At 40.6% G+C, this 26,128-nt stretch overlaps 1 protein-coding gene and 1 long non-coding RNA gene across 6 annotated transcripts in view; one reads left to right on the top strand and one right to left on the bottom strand.

Annotated features, from left to right (window-relative positions):
- LOC116841558 overlaps nt 1–26,128 on the top strand; it is a 372,377-nt gene that overhangs the window by 67,148 nt on the left and 279,101 nt on the right. For all 5 annotated transcript variants that reach the window (XM_032809626.1, XM_032809629.1, XM_032809625.1 and 2 more), the window contains one exon: nt 23,616–23,689. In XM_032809626.1, coding sequence (XP_032665517.1) covers nt 23,666–23,689 — 24 coding nt within the window. In that variant the 5' untranslated portion in view covers nt 23,616–23,665. The remainder of the gene's footprint in view (nt 1–23,615; nt 23,690–26,128) is intronic.
- The window catches only part of LOC116841559, a 271,814-nt gene continuing 245,723 nt past the window's right edge, over nt 38–26,128 (bottom strand). The window contains exon 7 of the long non-coding RNA XR_004377570.1: nt 38–582. This is a non-coding gene — a long non-coding RNA (uncharacterized LOC116841559). The remainder of the gene's footprint in view (nt 583–26,128) is intronic.

The following is a 26,128-nucleotide window of genomic DNA, read 5'->3' as shown; positions in this document are numbered from 1 at the left end:
AGAGAGAGAGAGAGAGAGAGAGAGAGAGAGAGAGAGAGAGAGAGAGAGAGAGGAGGTGATGGGGGAGTCGAGGGACATGTGGGCGGCAACTGCGTGGTACGCGCGAGTCGGTTTCTGATGTTATTCGTCTTGTTAATTCCAGCTATTCAGCATCCCCCGAACGAATCGATATTCTGACATACGCGGCTCACAAAGAGGATCCCGCTGCTCAGCGGGAAAAAGAGAAGAGAGAATATCCGCGTTCGCGGAACGTTCCCTTGTTAATTATAACGAAGTCCAGTCGGACATCACACCGGTGTCGCGTTGGCTTGAAGCCCACGAAGATTAAATATCTTGGAAATTACGTCGGGGGAAGCGAATTTTCGCAAAAAGAGAAAGAAACAAAAAATATAGAAAAAAGGAGAGGAGGAGGAGGGCAGAGAGGTATCTGATTGAAATTAAACCCGCGGCATGCGAAAGATCGTGTCGTTCTCGTCGAGATTTTGAAATTTTCCATGTTCTCCTGGCGAATCTCTCTCAATTTTCATCATTCGGATTCACGATTCCTCGAGTATTCCGTCCCCATGATGAGAGGAGAAATATCTAAAAAAAAAAAAAAAAAATATTTATTCGTGCGCGACGGCCACTGATAACATGTCCATTTGTATTAATACGCGTATTCTCTTACATTGGGAAAAATCATTTTCAAGCGGACGAATGTGCATTTTCTTCGAACGCGAAGAGAACTTTATGGTAAAAAATTCCTTCACAATTTTATGAGCGGAAGAGTAGATCGACATTCTGTAGTAATCGAGTATTCCTTTATTTCATATGTGCCATTAATATTTCAGAAATCGGACCACGCTATTAAAAAATTTACCATATTTCTGGTGAAATGAACTATCCTCCTCGGACCCATTAACGACCATACATTCCTGCATAGAGGAACATGGTGAAATTGAAAAAAATTTCTATGAAAGGGAACACACTGTGATATTCTCTCTCTGTCTCTCTCTCTCTCTCTCTGTGTAGCTTTTCGTGAAAAACGCTCGATTGTTTATTCTGTTTAAACAGAAGAATTCAGATCCAAGTAAACATGTTATTAGTATCCATCCAGGGAGGATAAAAATTTTTTATTTTTTAAATAAATTTTCTCTCACGCGCACACAACGCGACGTGTACGCCATTCCCGCGGGGCTGTCTGATACTTTCGCGGGGAACGCGCACCTTGGCCACGGATGATCCCCTGGCTGACGTCCTCGCGCGCAATTCGTCCTTGTGTAGCGTGCGACGTGATCGCGAAATTTTTCCTGCTGGAGGACGCTCTGCAGCATGCCCCCGCACAAACGCTTGCTCGCTCGATTATCGCAACTAGGGCGTCGCGCGCGACGCGGATAATAAATAATGCGATGCTAATAAAGCCGGCCGCCGCGTACACACACACACACACACACGCGCGCGCGCGCGTCGGCACGCCACACACGACGCATGCAATTTCACGTGGCAATGCGCTCCTCTCTTCCTTTTTTTCTTCCGCATCGCGCCGCGCTACGTCGCGCGGCGTCGCGCGAAGCGACGCGACGTGACGCGACGCATTGCCCGTTGTTGCGTGAAACTGTGTTGAGCGGAAAAGCGACGCCGACTTATGCAAACGACGCGCTTTACGCGCGCGTCGCGGCGCCCCATGGACGCCGTAAAAGTAATGCAACGCCGCACAGCCTCTAGCCGATCGCTTTTATTACATTATTTAAAATGTCCCGCGTTCTTCGCGCGCGAGCGCCCGCGCACGCGGAAGTTGTAAGGCAAATCCCGCCGCAAGTCTTTTAACGCGCGATCGCGCCAACGAGATGTCGTCACGACCCTCTGCTCCCGTCGCATCCTATCATCACGTCAACTCGCTTTTATCTCCAGTGTGTCTGCATCTGTTTTTCCAAGTGTCATTAAAAATGTTCTCTCTCTCTTTCTCCTTCTCTTTCCTTCCTTTCCTCTTCCCCTTTCTCTTTCTACTCTTCATCTCTTTTTCACTCTCCCCGTCTCTCTTTCTCCTTCTCTCCTTTCATTTCTTTTTTCTTCCTTTCTTTCATCTCTAATTTTACTCTCTCCGTCTCCTCCGCTGTCTTTACTTTCTCTCTCTACCTACTACTCCTTGTCTCTTTCTTTCCCTCTCTTTCTCCTCTTCTCCTCCTCCCCTCTCTCTCTCTCTCTCTCTCTTCTCATCAAAAGCTGCGGACGAATTCTGCCGTGGGAAAAGGGATAATTGGCACAATGAAGGATTACATTTGTTTGAATTACATTTATTTTCTGAAATTCCCGCGTTGCGAAATCCTCTTTACAGAATGTAAAGGCATGATCGAATAATTTCTTTTTACGATCAAGATATCCCGTCGATATAAAATAACCATTATCAATTGCGCGATCAATAAATTATCCGTAAAATATTTAAAATACCGCGACAATTAAAATATCGCAGTGAAAAAGTCCGCGATATTCCGGTACGCGTTCTCCGAACTTTTCTCCCCTCGCCCTCCCCCACCTATCCTCTCGCGCTTTTCCATTATTATTATCTCGCCGAGAAAAAAGAAAAAAAAAAAACAAAAATCCGTCGCTTTCGCGCGCGCGTTTATTTTCCGCGCAGTGAAATACTTTAAATTCGCAGTGAAATTTAATAACTCCCCGAACGCGGAGAGAAATTATATTTTTGTTAATTAATGCGTGACTCTGCGTATATCTGACTAGCGTTATTCTTGTTTTCTCCTCTTGCGAGCTTAAAAATTAAACGTTCACAAGCGGCGGATTAAGCGGCGGGGTATTTTTATCTAATCAACAGGTACGCGCGCGTTCGGTTATTAAAGCGATCATCGAGCGCGTTCGCGGCGAGACGCCCGTTCCGTCGCACGCCCGCCACATAAATAAAAATATCGCGTCTTGTCTAATTCCAGTGTCAGTCCCCTTTCCCTCCAATGAAATTTTCAATGATCGATGATGTCGCGTGAGTAACGGCCTGAATTCGGCCGATAGAAAGAGCGGTACAGGGGGAGGGGAGAGGACAGCCGGGTTAATCGATAGCGGTATTTATTTGCAGACAATTGTATGTTTAATCGTCGTACATCATTGTTGCCCCGTTGTCGTCGCTCGCAACCGCGTTATTTATCTCTTGCGAGCTCTCGAATAATCCACAATGTCGACGTACTCTCTCTCTTTCTCTCTCTCACTCTATCTCGTCCTTCCTCTCTCCCTCCCCAACTCTCCGATGTCTCCTCAGCGCCTCGATATTGAAAATGTCGGACTGAAAATGTGCCGCCCTGCATCGTTACGCCGATATCTGAGTTCGTACTCGTGACGTGACGTCATTGTAAATTTCTTAATCGCTAGCCTCCACTGCCGTTTTGCACAACGACGTGCGTCACTTTCTCGCGTTACATTCAGCGACAACTGTCCAGGGTTCATTCTTACTCTAAACTACTAAACGGCCACTTAATTTCTCGTTGTTCACTGTTGCTCTTGGCCGTATTCGATGTATCGCGTATCTCTTTTTGTCTTATCGAGGAGGTCGTGTCCGGGAAAACGGAAAGAATGCCAGATAACGCGCGATAGCTTTCATTTTGTCGGGCTGTGCGTTTTCAGATTAACGCTAGCGTTGTCAAATGCCGAATAACAGCTGTGGGTAACTCGGTAAATTCGCGAAAGAATTCTTTAAATCTGACTAGATTCAATTCGACTTCCAAAATAAAATTATTTGTCCCGACAATGAGAGAAAGAGAGACAGGGGGAAGAGATATTGGCCGTTAATGGATTACAAAAAGGACAGAAAAGTTATCGACGCAGTAACAAAATTTTATGCCACAATGTATCAATTTCGTTTTTATAGTTTAATGCAATCATTTAGGAAGCGTTAACGAACAGTATTCCATTTTTCGAAACAAAAAAGTTTTAACGTGGATTTAATTATCCCCGCAACATAAAAACGCGTATAAAAATTCTTCCTTTGAGTTTTTTTTCGCGGTATTTAATTTCTAAAAGTATATATTGCAATTTTCCCGGTGTACCGCAGCAATGTTATTTTTGATGCAACAACAAGCGTGTTATTTTATAACGCTATAAAACATTACAAGTTATGAAGGTATTATAAAAAATACAGCCCTATAAACATACGTGCTATAAACATCGCTCTCGGTGTCGAGTGTTTCGCGAGCAATTTTCTTCATGGCATTATGGCGGAGCCAAAGCTGGGAGAGTTTAACTTCGCTCGCGGAGAATCGACTCGCGACTGTAAATTCTTTGGAAAATTTACCATACAGCACACACACACACGCGTCATCAAGATCCGTAAGCGCGTACCGATTCGACTCGAGCCGTTTTCAATGAGAACTCGATCGAGCATCGTCCTTTCGCGCTCACAGCTTTGTAACATTAAATCCGGCAGGGTCCGACGAATTTAAGTTCCATCGGAGCGAAATCCGCTCAAAATTAGACTGCGAACTTCCGTTCACCCATCTCGTCCCTGAAGCTCGAATCGCTCGACAGGGTGTCACCTACTTTCACTTGTTTGTAGGCGAAGTGATATCAACGTTTCGATATGTGTCGGTCAACCCGAATCGAAATTTTAGCTCTATGTTAAACTTTGAATTCTATAATGTAGTAGGAGCTAAGTTAGCAAAATAGGCTCCAATGAAATATAATTTACTCTTGCTTTAACTCTAATGATATCCGACATTTCGTTTTTCGACTTTTTATAGCGTCAAAAATAGATTGCATTATAAACTTCAGAATATTAAAATAGGTGTTGAATGGAATAATGAGGTTGAAAGTGGGATCAAAATTTCAACTTGGATAGGTAAAATAAAATCACGAGGTTAATGTAGGTTTCAGAGTATCAAAATAGACGTTGAATGGAATAGTAAGGCTGAAAGTAGGATAAAAATATCGACTCGAGGATACCACAACTAGTCTTGTTATTCCATTCAACACCTATTTTGATATTGCGCAGTTTTGCTAACTCAGCTCCTACTGCATTGTGGAATTCAAGGTTTAACATAAAACCAAAATTTCGGCTCGGGAGGTGTTGAATGGAATAGCGAGATAGGATCAAAATTTCGAGTCGGGTAGGTGAGATGGAATCCAAGGAAGTAGATATAGGTTGATGTAGGTGTTTCAGAATATCAAAATAGATATTGAATGGAACAGTAAGGCTGAAAGTAGAATCCAAATCTCTGTGGGAATCCGCAAGATTATCAAGGGACTCGCGATTATTGGGAGAACGCGCTTTCGCAAAAAATCCGCCGCTCTATTTTGGTGGTCGCGCGGTGATGCGCGCGTATGTTTATACACGACGTGTGCGGTGAGCGTACGTACGCTCTGCGGCTCTTTAATTTCCAACGATTCGATGTGCATCGCGTTTTCGTTAGGGGAAAAATATTGGGTTTGTATTCGCCCGAGAATTTGTCAACGCGACGCGACAACGCTTCACTCGCGTCCCGCGTACATTCCAGTCACGGCTTCGAGTAGTCTCACGAATGCTCGTGAGATTTTTAGAACAACGCGAAATCCTTCGTCCCACGATGCCTGCGAGGAGACGTCTTCTCTCTTTCTGTCTCTCTCTCTCTCTCTCTCTCTCTCTCTCTCTCTCTGTCTCTACCTATCTACCTATCTATCTCTCGTTCCCTCTTTCGCGAGAATTACGAAATCCCCTAACACGTCGCGCATAATGCACGCCAGTGCATCCGGGATGATACGGATACGTGGGATGCGTGCGTGCGTAGTGCGTGCGTGCGTGCATGCATACATGCATACATGCGTGCATGCGATCGAGTTTACTCACTCGCTCGCTCGGACGCGCGCTCGCGTCGCGTCGCGTCGGCCTGCTGAAATTTAATTTGTCTCGACGCAAAACTGGTTCCGTCTCCATTTTCCACGCCATTCCTAAAACACACGCTCCATCCCGCCGACAAAAGCCGCAAAAACCGGAAAAAAATCGCGAGAGATGAGGAATAAAAGCAAAGGTGGATCGGAATGTGAGGCCGCTGCCGGTCTCCAAGGTAAATCCCGGCCCGGCCCGGCTGAGAGAACGTATGTTAATGATGGACCGGCGAAAATCAATAATCAATCGCCCGTCGAATCTGCACGGAGGAAGCGAGGGACGGCTCACGCGGACGTGGGGCCGCGGGTCTCGGCATTACGAGATGAAAAATTTCGCCCGCTCGTTAAATGAAATTAATCGGAGTGCATTGACAAGATTAACATTAATTAGCGGCGAATAAATGCGAAATTACTTCTTCGCCCGTCGTGTCGCAAAGTTCCCTGAAATAACACATTTTTTCCGCCCGTCGGCTTGGAAAAAAAGGTCATTGTGCTCTCTTGAATCGAGTCGAGCTTGATTGCACTCTCGGTTGCGAAACAAGTTATTCTTGAAACAGCAGTCGTTGTCTGCGACCTTTCATCTTTCGTCACTATTTCTGTATCCTCACGTGGAGAGAATTTGTTGGCCGTGGTTATGCAAGAATGATCCGTTGGATGGATAATTTAGACGGATTTCAGACAACTTTAACCGGAATTTCCGATCCGCTTATTTTTTTATCAGAGATCGGCTCGTTCAACTAAACCTCTTTTGCTCGTGTGCGTTCCTTAGTGAGATTTACTGTACACTTTTAATGGATTGTACTGACAATCTATTCGCGTGCACTTGTGTTAAGAACACAATCAAACTGACAAAAGAATTTATATTTTATTACATACTGAATTTTATTTTATTTCACGTTTTCTCTCCATGTATATCATAGAAAGCGACTTTGTAGCATCGAAGAAGGCGAGATATCTCATCGACATTTCCTAGCTGATGCAGCTCTTTTTCCGTGCTTTTTTCTTGCTCTTCTCTGCGCGGATGGAGAGCGTTGACATAGATTGACACATTTAACATTCGGTCACCTGACGCGCGGACCAATATCTTATAACACTTGACTTATTTATCGCGTGCACGACGCGGGAGCATTCGTACCGACGTGAACACTGAATCATTAAGTGCATCCGATCGATTGCCGCTCGCCTAAGCTCATATATCTTGAGTCTGAACGCATCGCTTTGTTCCTACAGCCAAATATTTAAATATTTCACCATCTCGCCGTTAAATAAAACAGCTTGTTGTTACCGCCGCTGCTCCGCGAGCGAATCGGTTATTCTCGACCAGATGCACGATACTTGAAAAATGATACGGACATTTTACTTATTAGTGACGTCAACAAACGGCACGTAGATTGCGTATTTATGCGCCGAGGAAACTTGGCATCTGCATGACGCGACGCGCGTCATCTTGATTCCTCTCTTCCTCTCTTTCTCAATTCAGTTATTCGAGTTTGTTGCACTAACAAGGAACCCTACACAGGTTCCTCCGATGTTTAGCTCCGATTTGGATGAGCTTTAAATATATTGTAATTCAGACTAAAAGAAGAGACACATATTTTTTTATACGTGGCGGACTTTTAGGGGGCAAAACACCCCTTTGAAAAAATCAGGTTTTTCTTTAGGAGCATGTATCGTCAAAAATATAAGAGATAAAAAAGTTTCTAGACAAAAATTAAACGATTTTAGGAGTACTTTGCAATGACAAAATCAGATATTTGAAAGTGGTGGGGGTATGTTGACAATCATAACATTTTTAAATATCTGATAATGTCGTTGCAAAGTACTCCTAAAACCATTTAATTTTTGTCTAGAAAATTTTTTTCTATCTCTTATACTTTTGACGAAACATGCTCCTAAAGAAAAAAGCCGATTTTTCTCAAAGGGGTGTTTCGCCCCCTAAAAGTCCGCCTGGGTACATATAAAAAAATACATGTCTCTTCTTTTGGTTTGAATTACTATGAATTTCAAGCTCATCCAAATCGGAGTTAAACACCTAACTAACTCTAACAAGAACACTCGTCCTTGTAAGACGAACAAAAGACCTTTTCATTGTTTAACTGCTGATTATTGGAATAAGATGTCGATATAAGAACGGCAAATACATATTAGAAATTGAAAAATGAATATTTTGTATATTTGCTAAGGACCAATGCTTAATGTGTGTTTCAGAGAAAATATAATATTGATGTATTATGCACAAGACAGTGCATCTGCTTATATTTATATTGCATATAATTTTTCAATTCTCTTTAACAATTATGTAATGCTTTATGTAATGGTTTTAGCGCTTGAGCGGACAATGTCCCAAATAAATTTTCTCCCTTTTTCTCCCTCTGTCGAAGCAATTTTAGAAAAAAAAAGACGTTTCCTTCTTATGTAAAGATTGGACGGGAGGAAATATTTGACGGCGGCAACGGATTCCCTCACCTTCTCTGTACCAGGCTGCCATTTTCGCAAAATAGCTATTATCTCCTCGAATGAAATTTTCTTTTTCTCTCTCGCACTGGAAAAAGGATTTGCTTGTCGGAACAAAAGTTCGATGCCGCGGATAGAAAGTTAGTCTAATGGGATCGATGGGAAATGTTTGGCGATCGCAACTAAGGGACTCACAATCGCCGCATCATTTTGCTTTCTCAACGATACATGCACGTGACACAAATAAAAGGCACGCCGGCCGCGCGAGTCGTATGTAACGAAAATATTTCGGTGCCAAATAATTCTTTTCAGCGCGCTCCCGAAATGAAATTTATAATCGGCATTAGTCGGCGGATATACATGTCGACGACACGAGGTCGGCTCTCCGTGACATCGGCGCGAATTTCGCGCGAATCACGGCGAGTTATCTATATTTTTATTACCTCACGCGCGTGTTCGCGGGGCAGGAGAAGGGCAAAGAGGAGGAGAGAGAGCTGTCTACCCGCGCGTGTCCGTGGAACATGTGATTGTCAAACTGTCGCGGATCGATCGTGTAACGTACGCCTACGCGCCAGGAATGCACGTAAAACACGATGAAATTGTACACACAAAAATATTCACGCGCGCTTCCGGACCGATTCTCGGTGACTGATTTCCGTTCACACCGCATGGTACGCGATTCACGTTATCAAGAGTTACCGTTTTGCTTATGACATATGCCTTATAATATTTGTAAGACTGCAACAATCACAATTATCAAGGGTGTAGAGTTTTAAAATTTTTGTCTCAACAAATTACCGACTCTCCCTTCGCTAAATCTAAATATTCTTTGAAATGTTCACTATAAGAAACACAAGTATTACTGTGAAAGAACAGTTAAAAGAGAAAGCATAATGGAGTTAAATGGTGTTATCTTAAAGTATCACTTAATCTCATTATGCTTTCAACGCGGAATAAAATTGGAGGTATCTTACAAAACTTGCCTAATTCAGAATCATGAATCTTCAAACTTAACTAAAATAATGGGTGATTTTGAATTGCAGAGGTAGAAAGCATAACGAGGGGGTAAGTGGTGTTTTTAAGATAACATCATTTAACTTCATTATACCTCGAACCTATGTTTGCGAATTCCACCGGGGGAGGAGAGGGGAAGGGAGAGAGAAGTTGGAGGCAAAAATCGAGTTTTTCCTTCAAAAAAGAGGGAAGAATGGGGACTGAGAAGAGAAGGACGATGTTCTTATTTCTCGTGGATAACGTGGACGGAGAGAGGGAGCGGAAATAAAATTATCGCGACGAAGTATCGATACCGTCTCCCATATATCGCGCTGCGCTCGGTGTGTCTCTGTATATCCCCGGGATCTCTCGCTGCATACGCTTGATCGAAGAACGCATCCGGGGATATGCATCCTCGGATGCATTCTCGCGGAGGCTAATGTACGAACATTCGTGCATTCCTCCTCCCGTTTTATTTATTCGTACTTTTATTTCCGAGATAAACTCCACCCTCTTGCTTTTCGTCCGACGCGGCATCTTCCTTCCAGCAGATTTCCGTCTTATTGTGTCGCCTCGCGTCTCCCCTGATAAGAGAAACGCTCGTGAAAAGCGTGGCATCGGAGCAAGCGGAAAGCGCGCCGGCGTTTCTGTCTGAGGGATTCCGTGAAAAAAAGGAAAGGAGAAAACGTACACGTTAGCGGAATAATAATGATAAAATCGACGGAGGAAACGGAGGCCCGCCGAATCTGTAATAAGAGTGTAGGAATGCGAATGCGGTCGGGCGTGAGGGAGGGGGGAGGGGGCGAATTCTGCAAGAATAGAATTAAGCGCAGCGACGAGGATCCTTCCCGTGACGGGTGACGGAATGTGACTTTGGTGTTTTGACCTTGCGTCTGTGCGCGATTTCGTCGGGACACCGACGGTATGAACGAGCGAACATTTCGGCGCATACAATCATGAAATCGTTCTCACTTTTGGATCCGAAATGTCGCGTTGCTTTCGACGTTTCGCGCGTCAGTTGCAGAGAAAGCCCGTGTCGACTTCGCAATCCCGTCGAAGTACGCGTGCACGTTTAACGGGAGGTTCCTGCCTTAAATCCCGCCGAAAAATTGGAGGTCTTTATTCGAATTTTTTTCAAAGAAATGAATAAAGATGTACGGTTTCGATCATACTGCTTATCGTGGTTTTAACTAAACAATTACTTTCTTATTCAAAAGACAATTTTGAGATTCCGTCGTCCTAAGTTTCTATGCTAAGCGCGCCTCTAACTGATAAACAACATTACAGAGATGGTATAATAATCTGAAACAAATGGGACAAACAAATGGGAAAACTTGAGAAACCATGTCAAATTTGTCGGAGGAAACCTACCTTTGGGAAATTTCCAAAATTAGTATCTCTCCCGGGATAGTGAATAAAGAAGAAAAGAGAGGAGAAACGTGTGTGTATACATGTCTATGACGTGTGGCTTTATAATATTTGCATATTTATCTATTTATTTTTTATAGTTCATATCTATCATTTGAAATCTTCGTCGACGATGTTTAAATTGAAAGGGAGAAAAATTATCCGAACGTGCATGCACACGCAGGGCCGCCGAAGAGGTGAAACATCTTCGCGCGAGACGACATTCCGACGCCGAGAAATCGAACTCGTCGAAATTATCCTCATCGATATTACAATTCTCGCGGGCAGTTTGCACTCTCGCTGCCATCTTCGTCGCGACGGCGAAATTTACATCGAATCAAACAGTTTCCGCGCGCGGCGCCATGTATATTAAACAATAGTAATAATATGCAACAGGAAACCCGAGCGGTCCGTTGCGGGAATTCACCGCCGCAAAGGAGAATGGTTTGCGGAGGAGGGAGCAGAGCGGGTTGGGGTGTTTCCGCTTGTTTAACCTTGCCGGATTAATTTGGCCGTTGTCGATGGACCGACTCTCTCTCTCTCTCTCTGTCTCACTTTCCCTCCCTCGTTTTCTCGTTCTCTCTCTCCCCCTTTTTTCTGTTCTCTCGCGAAGATGCACGTCGGAATTCGCGGCCTTGATTTATGCGGAAATCGGCGCCGTTTATTATCAACCGCCTCCCCCCTCGCGCTCACTCTGCCTTTCTCTCCGCTCGCGCCAACCGTTCCTGTGCACTGCTGCTGGATGTGTGCATGCGTGAAATTGGAAACGCAGACAAGCGTCCATGCAAATTTAACCCGTCCGTCCGTCCGTCCGTCGGACCGACCGACCGACCGTCCGTCCTTTCGTCCGTACGTACGTCTGTTCGCCATTCGACTCCGCGGCCGACAAAGAAGGAACTTCCGTATCCTACCACATCGTTCCCTCCTCTCACCCCGCCCACACCACCCATAACCCTACAGCTATCTACCTATCTACCTAGCCAGCTAGCTAGCTAGCTGGCTACCCGGCTACCCTCCGGTAGTAGTGGCCTGTGTCTCGGGTTGACGGGTTCTCCGGGGGGATGGAAGAGAGAGAGAGAGGAGGCTTCATAGGGGAAGTTCGATGTGGGATGTTTCGGGAAATGTTGGGTATACTTAGCAGATGAGAGAAGGGGAGGCGGGAGGGAGCGAAGGAAGAGCGGCGAGTGACGTTATTCTCTCATGCATATATGTATCGCGCGAAAACGTACGTTAAATATCGAATTAGATCTCAATATTAACGGCACGGAAAGTCGTTGGAGCTACTTTCTGCTCTGTTTATCACCGCGTCTTCGTTTCTTCACGCTCAACTCTTCGTCTCGCTCGTAGACTCCTTAAATCTTCATCTACGATGTGCTCTTCGCTTTCTGTCTCTTATTCTCTGTCTTTCGCTGGCTCGAGGCTTAAAGTTCGAGTCAGAAAGAGATGAAGAAGAGCACGTTGTAGATGAAGCTTCAACACTGAACCAAATTTCGTAATAATTATCCAGCCTGTGTTATAATTACTACATTTAGTTAGTAGAATAGTAGTTAGTTAGTAGAATAGTATCAACTAAATACAAGAAGTGAATATTACTATATGAAAGTTAATGTTACTAACAATTTTGTAATTATTACCAAACATTGATAACATTTACCATTATTGGTTACTATTTACCAAATGGTATGATAAAACGCATTTGGTAAGTAATACCAAAGTTTTTTTTTTCAGTGAAGATGCCAAAATGCAACTTTAAAATATAAAACAACGTAATTGTTACGTAACATTCGCGTTATATTGCACTTATATTGGGATTTATTTATAATCTATTTTGTGAAAGTTTAAACACTTGTATTTAAGAACAAAAATGATAAGAATGGAGTTAGGTACCAGTATTGTTAGTATCTGGGAATAGTTTTACCTTACGTTTCTCTGTACCATTTGTTTCTTTTGCCTGCCTGTGGATGTTTTTTTAGTATTTTTTATTAATTCCCGACGTCGCGTGTCTCGCTTCGTACGCTTTTCCCATCCTCCTCTGCGTTTTCGTGAGATGTGCTCGAGAACGTCGATGTATCCCAGATGTGGAATATTTTTAGGAAATGTTCGGTATACTTAGGAGATGAGGCACGCGGTGGGAAGGGCCCAAGAATCATGTTATTCGTGCACGTCGGGATGCTCGAAACACTCGCTAAGCTGAACAGAACGTATAAACCGTTTTATTCGAATAATAAAATATTATTCTATTCGTGTTTGTGACAAGTTAATAACTCGGCGATTTATTTCTCTATTCCTTTGATTATTAATTTTACTCGTTTTGCGCACATCCTCGACGATACACACGGGTGTTTCATGGGCGTAACGCGAATGGTATATGGGAATCATATAGATTTGCCTAAAGCGTAATATCCTACGAGGCAGTACAAAGCGCCATATTGCGGTCCACTGTCAATTGCTGAATGTGAGCAAAGTCGCGTAATGGCTGCAAATTTTGCCTTCAATAACAGCGCTTAATTAATTTCGATTGTTGTTGATGCGTAGCCTCAAATTGCTCGAGCAATTGCATTCCGCATGTGCTCATCGCGAGGCGAACTTGGCGCGACAAAAAGAAGCCTCTAAGACCGGTCGATGCCCGAAGAAGTGATTCGTTAAACTGTAATTTCGATGTCTACGAAAAACTAATTGACTATCGCGCTAACTACTCGTCGATGATTCCTCGAAGGCCAAACGCGCTTCTGATGTAATCACTTAGACACAGAACTACATCTTAATTGACTGTTTCCATTTTTCTAATAGATACCTAGACAGCACAAAATCTTCAGAGAATGTTCTGGGACGTTCTTAGAATGTCCTTAGAACATCCTTAGAATGTTCTTTGAAGATTTGTGCTGTATGGGTAGTTACTTTTTTTTTTTTTTTTAAACTTGCAGTAATTATTAGCCTTGCTTTGTGAAAGTATTCGGTATCGCAATTACGTTCGATTGGCTCTAAATAACTAATCCCATTATGTAAAGCTACGCGAATTATTATTCCAGATGAGTGCCTTTAGTAAACGTGGCAGTTTGGTTTGCTCGGCCGGTGTATAGAGTGTGCTCTAGACTCAATTAAGTTCTGATCAATTCACCGACAAAAGTGGAACGAGCTGTATCCACTTTAATCCCTTTACGCTTCGATCTTTATAACTAGTTTCGTTATTGTTACGCGCAACATCGCCGGCATACCAAGGGGATTGCGCCTTCCTTTCTCTCGTTATTCCGAGAGGCGTGCTATATCGTGGGCTTAATGTCATTGTATTTGCGCGTCTAAGTTTTAAGGCTGCGCATCAGTCGCACGCACGAAAAGTCTCATCGATCATCACACATCGCGCGTTCGAATTTATAACTTATTGCCATTTACTACATACAGGGTGTCCCATGACGAACTGTACAGAGCGTTGCATCAACATATTGGTCATTATGACGGGTTGCTTGCTCGCTCTTCGCTGGCAGCTGTGCGTGCCCGGACATAGATTCAGCTTGAACTTGCTGATATGCTCGTTTGCTAAACAGATTACACTCGTTCTCCTCATTAAAAGAAATATGATAAAGTGTCGCAAATCGTTTCACCCGTTATACTCTGATCTGTATATTAATGCAACACTGTGTACATACTAAGAGAGCGTGTTCCTGGGATCAATTTTAAGCAAAAAGCTTCTTATAAACATGAAATTTACAATAGCTATTTTAAACCTAACAACTACATCCGGTTTGCCTTTCTTAATTTTTTAAAATAAGGTTCCTCTCTTTTCCTTTGAAAAAAGGAGTCTCTTTTCTTCAGATAAGAAGGAGCTAATGGATCTGCATTAATACAATGTATTAATGAGGCGACGAAAATGAGAATAAACGTCGACAGAGGAAACAATTACGAAATTCTTCGTGCGGCTGTTCATTTCAGATCGCAATGCGCGATATATCATAGCCGGAGGAAGTCAATTTGAACAAATGTAATTTCCATTTTTGTTCAATAGTTTTAAATAATAATATTTTGAATTATAGATTAAAAATTTTTTTATGTCTGTCTTTGATTTATTGCTGGACGATTTCTTCTCAATAATAAGTCATCTCAAACATTGTAACTCATTTATTAACTCTGAACGACTGTATCTACGTTACTGCGAATTGCTCCTTCATGCTTATAGGAAATGTTTTACTTAAGTTGATCCTAAGAACACACTCTCTTAGTATAAAATTCCCTCACTGCACCTCCTGTATGTATGAACAAATATGATTTCCACTTTTGTTCAATAGTTTTAAATAATAATATTTTGAATTATAGATTAAAAATTTTTTTATGTCTGTCTTTGATTTATTGCTGGACGATTTCTTCTCAATAATAAGTCATCTCAAACATTGTAACTCATTTATTAACTCTGAACGACTGTATCTACGTTACTGCGAATTGCTCCTTCATGCTTATAGGAAATGTTTTACTTAAGTTGATCCTAAGAACACACTCTCTTAGTATAAAATTCCCTCACTGCACCTCCTGTATGTATGAACAAATATGATTTCCACTTTTGTTCAATAGTTTTAAATAATAATATTTTGAATTATAGATTAAACATTTTTTTATGTCTGTCTTTGATTTATTGCTGGACGATTTCTTCTCAATAATAAGTCATCTCAAACATTGTAATTCATTTATTAACTCTGAACGACTGTATCTACGTTACTGCGAATTGCTCCTTCATGCTTATAGGAAATGTTTTACTTAAGTTGATCCTAGGAACACACTCTCTTAGTATAAAGTTCCCTCACTGCACCTCCTGTATGTATGAGAGAGACGCGCTGGTTACTAACAGTCGCTCTTCATCTACTTCTAAATCACTTACGGGTGTCATTTCTCGATCGTTTCTATTGTAATTTTAATCGCTGAATGATACACATGTATCTTCTCGTTATATATGGACGTGCATATGGAAAATTGAACGAATCCAGCATGCATCCGTCGCGATGTTTGTCCCGACTGATACGCCGGTGATTAGGATTTTCGCCGCGCTTAATCGCCTCGGCTGTGTGGAACATTCGATACTAATTAATTAGCCACTGTCACTGATCATTAGCGCGTTCGTCATTTACAAACCCGCTTTAACTTGCCCCGTCGTCCATTTACCGCGTCATTTTGGATACCAATTTCGTGAACGAGGATATTTTTACCCGGACGTTTATTCGGCGAATTAATCACCGGCATTTGCCAGAAGATACTTCCGTGTACACTCTCTCCATGCAATTACAACTTCCCATCCGCGCGTGGCACCGAAATTCCGAAAAACGAAACATTTTCCTTTCCTCTAGAGATATGTGAATCAAGGATTTCCCATGTCGAGTTGAATCGAATCGACGAAATTCCATTCGAATCAAATCGATGAAATTTAACTTTTAATTGACAACATTATGTATTATTTAATAACATTATTGGTAACATGGCTCATAAGAGCCAATTATTTGATATTATCGCAAATGGTTTTAAATTACAGGAACAGTATTTGAACGCGTATGATTACGTACATGCTGAATATTTTTTCTGGACACTCACTTGAGACGTAATCAGCTTTTTAATTATCTTGAATTCTAGTTATTGATATCAGAACTTCACGACTTCTTCCTAATTATTTAATTCTACGTTAATTGGTTCTTTTGAAGTAGGAAGATTTACCAATATTACTTGTTCACTTTTACTCATTACATATCTACTTGTTAGAAGAAAATTAATGAGATTCATTACTCGTTAGAAGGAAATTAGAAGGAAATATGACGTTCCAAGATTGCTATTATGCGAGATCTGTTACTACATTTCCGCAAGTCGATATTTTCAAATAATTCGCACATCTTCATTTTCTTCTTCACAGAAGAAAAATCGTCAATTCTACTTTGCACCTCTCATTGCTCGCCGAGTTAAGGAGTGACGTTGACTCGCGAGCTCGCGCTGTCGCCTTTTTTTAACAGCTTTAAGTCTATCTCGTGAAATCAGTATTGAATTCAATTTTGAATCTGGTTGGCATAACCAGATTTATGTAAGGGCCAATCGTTTTTCCGTGTAAATGTGCTCTCTTAAAACGAATAATTACTGATATTTCTCGTAAGAATGTTTCTGATTAAATCGATAGAAGGATTATTTCATCAATATTCAACGAGCATTCTATGATTTTTAACACTTTCACTTTACTGCTTTGTCTTATATCTCGCTGGTCTTCGACTAGTGGAAGCAAGGTTTCACTGCAAAATTTGTAGCACACAAATTTGTTATATTAGCAGTATCAAGTTCGACAAAGTTTTGCGTTCACAACGACGGAATTAACGGCTTTCATGCGCCTTGCGTACAATAACACTGTCTGTGTTTACAAACTCGATAATAGGAGCTGCTATTAACGTTAGATCCTTCCAGCGAGAATTTATTGTGTGATTACAATGCTATATATATAAAACTAAAAACTAAACCACCAGTTATAACATTTCAGTGAAGAACGTACTGATTATACTTCAGACAGAATATACACACAAACTACGCCTTACGTTTTACAAGATTGCAGAATGCTACATATATTCCTCTCGGTATTTATAAGTCGATCTATATTATCTGTATTATAAGTCTATTTCTCAAATCACTCTAAGTTCACCTCCATACAGCATCTGACGATAAACTTAGACTTAATCTTAAATATAAGGTCTCACTATGAATGCTGGTCTAGTAGAGTAGATCAGAATCGACTTAGCAAGCGCGTAGAAGGCCGGTGCAGTAAAAGTGCATCAGCCACAGGTGCCTTAACGACGCGTGAAAGCAGTGTTTCTTTCTCCGTTTCTCTCCTTCCTATTCTTCTCTCTCTCTCTCTCTTATTCCACCGCCACCATCACCTCCTCTCCTTCTTCCTCCGACGCCGACACATTCTCCTCCTCTTCCTCCTCCTCCTCTCTTCTCCCTCTTCCCTCCTCCCATTTTCTAACGCAGATATTAAAATCAATACGGTATGCGTTTGACTGGTACACCGTATGTATCGCTATTACCGCATGCACCGGCCGCGTATGTACGATCCGCTGCCCCCGCACACCCCGTTCGCCCCCCACAATCATCTCGCGCCATAGCCATCCTTCCTGCAATCCTCTCCACCCCCCGTTGCCGCGGCCACCCTCCCTTGCGGATGCACGCGAGAACTGCAGCTGCAGCTGTAGCGCCTTGCAGTCGACGTGGTTGAGAGGTTGAGTCGAGGTGTGAACTGTTAAAGGAGAGATGAAGGACTCGGGGAGTTTGACGTCGGCTTGAGGATGACTTTGGAAAATGACGGAACTCCCGGGATAATGAATGATCCAATCGAAACGAGTGTTTCTTTCCTCATCTCCCACGAAGTCGGTGTCGAGCATTTTTTCTCCGCTTAGTTCGGAGATTCGCTCGTTTCTCTCGCGTTTCCGACGCACCTCCCGAGTTTCCGAGCCACTCCCTCCTTGGATTTTCAAAATCTCACGACCGTCCAGCATCTCGAGATGGTGACATTTTCGGAAAGGCGTCGCGTTTCCTCTGTTCCCCGACATCTCGAAATTCGAGGGATTATCTCGGGCTCTCTCGCAGCTCTTATCTCCATGGTCCCGGTGACCTGAAGCGTTTTAATTGTTTGATTCTCGTATCGTCGCGCTTGCCCGACTACCACGTGAGTCTAGGTGCGAAGTATTAAGGGAGGGCGCAAAGATGGGATATAATTTCATACCAAGTTAATCAGACGCTCAGGGAGCCTCCGGGGAGACGCGCAATGTCAAGGAGGGCTGGCGAGGAGGCGGCAGCGGCAGCAACAGCAGGAGCAGAAGGAGGGGGAGGAGAAGGAGGGATCGGGATCGTAACCCGCGACATCAAATACTGTCCAAGACGTGCCGATGTCATGTAACAGCTGCTACTAATCGCCTGTTTAACTCAGCTAATTAGCGGCTTAATTACACACCGATCGTGACGCCGCCGATAGTTCGACGACGGGAATTACGCCGTGTATTTTATCGCATCTCTCAGCGCGCCCACAGGAAGTGGAAAAAAGATCCGGCTGACTCGACCGAGGGAAGTCTCAGTCAATTGCGCACCGAACGCACGGGGCGTTTAGGAACTTATTCTCATTTGCCCCGCCGTAGATTGATTAACTTTTGAACGATCGCGTCGTTGATTAATTAACGTTCTTTCTCCGCGGGATATCTCCCAACCGGAGATCTCTGTCAAATGTCCCCCCGACGACTTGATGTTTACTCGAATCGTTGCTCGATAATTTTCCTCTTCCCCGTTCTTCGCTGCTTCCTCTATAAATTTCTCAAAAAGGAATCAAAGCGAGCGAAAAACGGCAGTATTTTTACTCGAAGCAATAATGAAAATACTGCTGCTCGAAATCGCGAATGTTTCATTCATTCAGGCTTAGAGTTCTTTCTGACTTATATAAGCGAATGCTTCAGTCGTCTATATCTACTAAAAAGTGTTTGTAGCTGTGATTACGTGGAGAAATAATTACTACAAATTATGGATATAAAAAAAAATCATTTCTTAAGTTAAATTTCTTAAATTAAATCATTTCTTAAATTAAATTTTACTATGATGTTAGTGATAGCTATGATGTTAGTGACAGCTGCTACGAATCATCTGTTGAACTCAACTAATTAATGGCTTAATAACTTTATGTTACTATTGCCAATTTCTTTGTGAGAATAGCCAAAGAATATGGTTAGGACTAAAAATAATTATAATTTTAGTTGGATCAACCATTTTTTCTCTCAGTATAGAGAGAATCGCATTTGGCTTCAGTAATGGTGTGAATACTCTTTTTTCTGATGCATTTCAGAACACAACCGATAGTCCAATGAGAAAACTTACAAGAGAAAGAATAAAAGATATAGACGTTTTTGACTTGCTGATTATGAATATAAAGTCAAATGTGTAAAATTTGTATAAATAATAAAATGTTTAAACAAAACATATAAAAAGTGGAAAAAAAATTATTTATATAAATAATTTCTCGATTTGGCTGAGATTCGAATCATTTTTCACTAATTTAGCACAGATTTTAAATATTTTGGTTGGAATCTTGACTAAAGAAATTTAGAATGATTCATGTCTCAGCTATGCCGATTTTATTAAAATTGTAATTAAAATTGCCGATTTTGTTAAAATTTTTGCATTTTGGTTTGACCGAAATTCAAACCATTTTTGATTAATTTAGCGCAGAATTAAAATATTTCGGTTGGAATCTCGATTAAAGAGATTTAGAATGGTTCGTGTCTCAGCTATGCCGATTTTCTTAAAATTGTAATTAAAATTGCTTGATTTCGGTTTGGCCGAAAATCACTTTTGACTAATTTAACACAGATTTGAAATATTTCGATTGGAATCTCTGCTAAAGAAATTTAAAATGGTTCGTGTCTCAGCTATGCCGATTTTGTTAAAATTATTTAACTATATCTTGTATTCAATTTTATTTCTTGTGCATTTTTGTTGCACTTGATGATAGGAGTGAGAACATTAAAAAGCGATAAACTGCCCGTGAGACTTAAAGCGGGCCAAAATGAAAAAATATAACCTAAATATTTGTTGTACATTCATGCCAAATTAGAAAGAAATCAGAGTGTAACTTTTAAGTAGGTTTACTTGTTAGCTTCTAGAAATTACTAAAAAATCAGATCCCTTACTGGACCAATGGTTACGTTATGAGAAAAAAGTACTTAAACCGTATTAAAACAAAATATACATATAAAATATACAAAATATACAAAAAATACAAAATATACAAAATATACAAATATAAATATAGATTCAATCTTCAATTCTGAGTGAAAATACACTAAGAGAAAAAATATCTAAAGAATAAAAGAATATTTCGCGATAGTTACTAATAACATGTTTAAATCATGTTTAAGTAAATTGTTTTTGTGGCTATGGTTCTAACTATGGTTTTAGGAAAATGTTTTCTCATTTGAGAAATATCTCTCAGTGTAAAATTATATGGTATTAGTGTATAAATAGATATGTCATTAGTACCTACACTGTGAATACATATAGTTTATCTTTTAAACAATGTTTTCCCTCAGTGTATCCACTCGCGACGATTCCGAATGAAAATCCACTCGAATTCGAGTGACTCGATGGCCATTCCACTTTCCGAGTGGAATTTCGCTCCAAGGGAAATTTAGAGACAGTACTCGCGTTATTATTACGTGTGTAATTCCCACTCTCCCTCGAGATTTCGCGGGGCAATAATAAAATCGGCACACGCCCGCGGTCACAAACGACCGAAAAGATGGCGGATTAATAATCCGGTGCGCTGCGGCAAGGGTTAAGGGCGTCGTATAAGTTGATGATGTCGCGAGCGCAACTCGCGGCTGGCACTTCGCTGACACCTCGTAAAAGTGTAAACACGTTGCCGGCATTGGTTTTATCGCGCATTCGGACTCGGGATTCACGAGCCGCCATTTAGCCGGAATATTATTTCGTCAGGCCGCTTCCGGCTGTGAGAGCGAGCGAGCGAGCGTTGAAATTACTCGCGCTAGCGTACGGCGCAATTAACGGGTGGGATTTATGTCGAAGCGAGCGCTCGGAGGCGAAGCGCTTTACGACTGTTAACACAAAGAATTGGCCAGAGATTAAACGATGTAACGTAAATGAGTGGGCGCAACTCTAAGGGAGGATTCGCAGCTCGGCGGAAAAGTGGAAAGCAGAAAAGCCAATCGGAATTCGTGCTGGTGGCCAGTTGGTAGTCGACAGTCTCTGCTTCTCTACCAGTTCTGACTGCCTTCTGACTTTCTGTTTTCTGCTCTTCCGTTCAGAAAGCACGTGGTCTGACACAGAGATAACGCGGATTTGTGGTTAAATCTTTATGACTATATTTCAGAGCCATCCTTTAATGGGTTAAGCGTGACAGTGTAAAGTGATCTGTCGATCAATGTGATTAGTGTAATGGATAAAGCCCCAAAGTGAACTCTAGGAGCGGCTTTTGGTCACACCAGCAACGACTGAACCGAACAGTTTCATTGTTCCTCGCACCTTTTGGCATGATTTCGCTGCGATCTGAAGGACCTTTAGCATCGATTCATAACCGCCAATGAAACTTGGGTCTACCACTTCACTTCAAGAACAAGAGAACAGTCAAAACAATGAACGCACAGAAACACTCGAGGCGTTCACTTCAGCGCACCGTCAAACAAAGACTGATCGACAGATCGCTCTATATTGTTATATTTAACTTAATGAAAGATAATTCTGAAATACAGTAATAAAGATTTGGTTAAATTCACGCTATCTCTGTATTAATCCTTTCGCTACCAATATCTAACTTACCATTAATAATAACCTTATTTAATTGAATAAAAAGCTTTTTGCAATTCAGAATACATTTTCTATTAAAACTATATATTAATGTATACTATGTATACTATATATTAATGTAACTATTATATTAATGTATTTAATGAAGTGAAAGTAAAGTAATACAGAAGATTGTATCTTTAGTAAACAAAATTGCACGGAAAAAAAAGATTTAGTTGAATAAATATCTGGTCGAATATGAACGATCCAGAAATTCCAATTGAAGTAACCCGAATTCTGTTATTCGGTTTAAGTTAACAAGATTTTTGGTAGACTAACCAAACATGGTTATTTAATCAGATATGTTTGGTTAGTCTACCAAAAATCTTGTTAACTTAAACAGAATCCGGGTTACTTCAATCGGAATTTCTGGATCGTTCATATTCGGCCAAATATCTGGTTAATTCAATCAAATCTTTTTTTTCGTGTGATACTGTCTTAAAGTGAATCAGTAAATAGTCACTGATATCAGTTATAAGTATGGCATTGAGTACTTTCAGTGTATATTCACTGTTTTCAGTGATGTTTCACTGATTCATTTTAAGAGAGTACACTGAGAGAAAAATATAGTTGCTTTAGGCGTCAACTATACTTTTTTTGTAATTTTAACAAAAAAAAAAAAAAAATTAGAAAAATCGTTTTTCTAATAACACTTACTAAAATAATGGTTTTTCTATTTTTGTGATTAAAATCACAAAAGAGTATAGTTGACGCCAAAGACAACTATATTTTTCTCTTAGTGTAACGAAAGGATTAAAGCCACCTATTTTTTGAACGACCCACACTGAGAAAAAAATAGTTGGAATAACTATAATCTCACTATAGTTCGTTTTGACCTCAAACATATATTTATAGTTCATCTAAACACGAAGATATAGTAGAACACACATTTATAGTCACCATCTTATTACTCTATGTGTATAGTAGAGCACGCTTTGGGAATATAGTTACATGTACCCATATTTTTCAAATATTCCAATTGTATTGACTATATAAAATAGTTAATTTTCTTACCATTTAATATTTGCTACCTTACTATGTCTTTTGTTTAAAATAATTATAATTCTTGGTAAAAGTTTTACATGAGTCAGTTATACTATGCTTATATTGTAAATATTACAAACATTATGGTGACATTTATTATAAAAAAGATATTCCTAACTATAATCTTTTTACTATGTCATAGTTCCAAATATCATACATTTTTCTCTTAGTGCACGTAAATGTTCCTCTATATATGTACGATTTTGTGTATATGTATCTCGCGCGAAGCGACAGAGAACGACGTCCGGAAATGCGCCCGAAATCGTTCGCTTGAGGTTCATTCGTCCTTTTTTGCTTCGACCGTGTCGAATTATGACGTCGGAGGAGGGTGGGAGAGATCGCGCGCGAGTTTGCTTGCGCTGCACGAACGTCGCCGTCACGGCGCTTTCCGAGAGGAGAGTGTCGATTTTTCACTTCTACCCAATTCAGCGCGGGGTGATGCGCAGCTAACGGTGCATCGCCTTGATGTATGTACAAGCCTAATTCGCAGCACCTAACAGCGTCTAACCGGCTCCTTGTCCTTGCTGTTTCAGGATCGAGATTTGCGGCCAATCGATCGGCACCGAGCGCGTGTGGATCGTGCATGTCCGAAGTCGGCGACCCGCAGGTAAGTCGATTTACAGGGCCGATCCCTCCTTCCTCGTTATATTTCTACCTGTTTTCCGCCGGCTGCCAATAATTGCTGGTACAATTGCGACTCGCAATTAATCACGGCACGATCGCATAATCTAATACAGAAATTGCACGTGCAACGTATCGCGGTAATATACCGGCAATTGATTGCACGAAACAGAACATGCTCCAATTCGCGCGACTGTACATGCAAAGTGTGTTCGCGGTGTAAATTCGAATTTGTCGGTGTACACAACCACGATAATCCTTTGAGTGTCAGCGACGCGCGTCTTCGCGAAGCAGAAAAAAGAAGCAGGTCAATTCCTGCGCGATTTAACCAGATGTCGATACCCCTCGTGAGTCCGCGCGATAAACGAGTCTGTGGTAAAAAAGAATAAAAAAAGAAGTAGAAGAATTCGGAACAGCGAATTCGACGAAAAAGAAGGGAATAGGTGAACGTAGTAGTCGAAAATGCGAACTATGTTTGACTTGCACGGAAATTCATTTTCAATCCTTACGAAGTCCGCAAATGCGAATTCATGGCGATTAGCTGTGCCAGAGGTAAACTTTGTGCGATGATTAATTCTCTGGTATTCGCGTGTAAAATATAATTAGTCATAACAGCCAATAACAGTGCCATTCAAAAATTTCACAAATATCAAAATCCTGTAGCAAAAATCGTCATACGAGCCCCACGTTGTTAAAATGCTGTTAAAATATCACACAATGGCTTTTAAACATTTTACATCTACAGAGTCATGTACATGAGTCGCCTAATTTTAAGTTTTCTAAAATATTTCTGTCGTTTTTTTATATTTATAGGCATTCGTGTAAGGAATAAATTGTGTGCACAGAGAAAATGTGGTAAAAATTGCAAAATTTCTGTATACATCTTAGACCATACAGGATTATGACTGAAATTATTATATATTTGTTGTAAAAATTTTACGTACGATTACTTTTTTACTAAAACATTGTTGCAATTACTTGAATCACGATAATTATTACATTAATTACTTTTATATCATGTATCAGATAGTTCGTCAAATTTATTGCTTTAGTAGTAATTTGTACTACAATTTCATGATTGAAATTGTTTTGAACTTCGGCATATAGTTCAGTTTTTTACAAAAAAGAAACAAGAGAAATATAACTTCAATTTTTACCGCAATACTTTCTCCGTGTGGTTGGAAGTGTTGACCGACCACGATATTTATTCTTTCCAAACACAAAATTTATTTCTCACATATTTTCCTGTAAAAAAACGACAGATATTTTAGAATCTAACGTTAGGTGACTCATCTACATATTTTCCTGTAAAAAAACGACAGATATTTTAGAATCTAACGTTAGGTGACTCATCTACACATTTTCCTGTAAAAAAACGACAGATATTTTAGAATCTAACGTTAGGTGACTCATCTACATATTTTCCTGTAAAAAAACGACAGATATTTTAGAATCTAACGTTAGGTGACTCATCTACACATTTTCCTGTAAAAAAACGACAGATATTTTAGAATCTAACGTTAGGTGACTCATCTACATATTTTCCTGTAAAAAAACGACAGATATTTTAGAATCTAACGTTAGGTGACTCATCTACACATTTTCCTGTAAAAAAACGACAGATATTTTAGAATCTAACGTTAGGTGACTCATCTACATATTTTCCTGTAAAAAAACGACAGATATTTTAGAATCTAACGTTAGGTGACTCATCTACACATTTTCCTGTAAAAAAACGACAGATATTTTAGAATCTAACGTTAGGTGACTCATCTACATATTTTCCTGTAAAAAAACGACAGATATTTTAGAATCTAACGTTAGGTGACTCATCTACACATTTTCCTGTAAAAAAACGACAGATATTTTAGAATCTAACGTTAGGTGACTCATCTACATATTTTCCTGTAAAAAAACGACAGATATTTTAGAATCTAACGTTAGGTGACTCATATGCATACATATATATATATATATATATATATATATATATATATATATATATATATATATATGTGTGTGTGTGTGTGTGTGTGTGTGTGTGTGTGTGTTCGCGCGTGCGTGTCTAAAAGTAAAATTTATCAACGAGCGATCTCTTTGTGGACAGATAACGCTAAGAAAAATGCGCGGCGGAAAGCACTATTAAGATAGTCGTGTTGTGAAACGAGTTTCGTGAGAATTTGATGAGACTTACGCTGCATGTACAGCGGAATATTATCTAACTGCTCGTGCAATTGACCACTCGAGAACTGAGATATTTGTAACTAAAATTGTGACACATTTATTCGCGTTCCTAAGGACTAGCGTGCCATTTCCAGTTTCCTTTTTTAATATCTGCTAAATTATATGTGTGTAAGAATTTGATGGAAAACTACTATTATATTAAATATTAATATATATATATATATATATATATATATATATA

The sequence above is a fragment of the Odontomachus brunneus genome, unplaced genomic scaffold (assembly GCF_010583005.1).
Source record: "Odontomachus brunneus isolate Ranch 3 - 2012 unplaced genomic scaffold, Obru_v1 Obru_scaffold_016, whole genome shotgun sequence".
Lineage (NCBI taxonomy): Eukaryota > Metazoa > Arthropoda > Insecta > Hymenoptera > Formicidae > Odontomachus > Odontomachus brunneus.
This window is presented reverse-complemented; position numbering and strand designations above follow the sequence as displayed.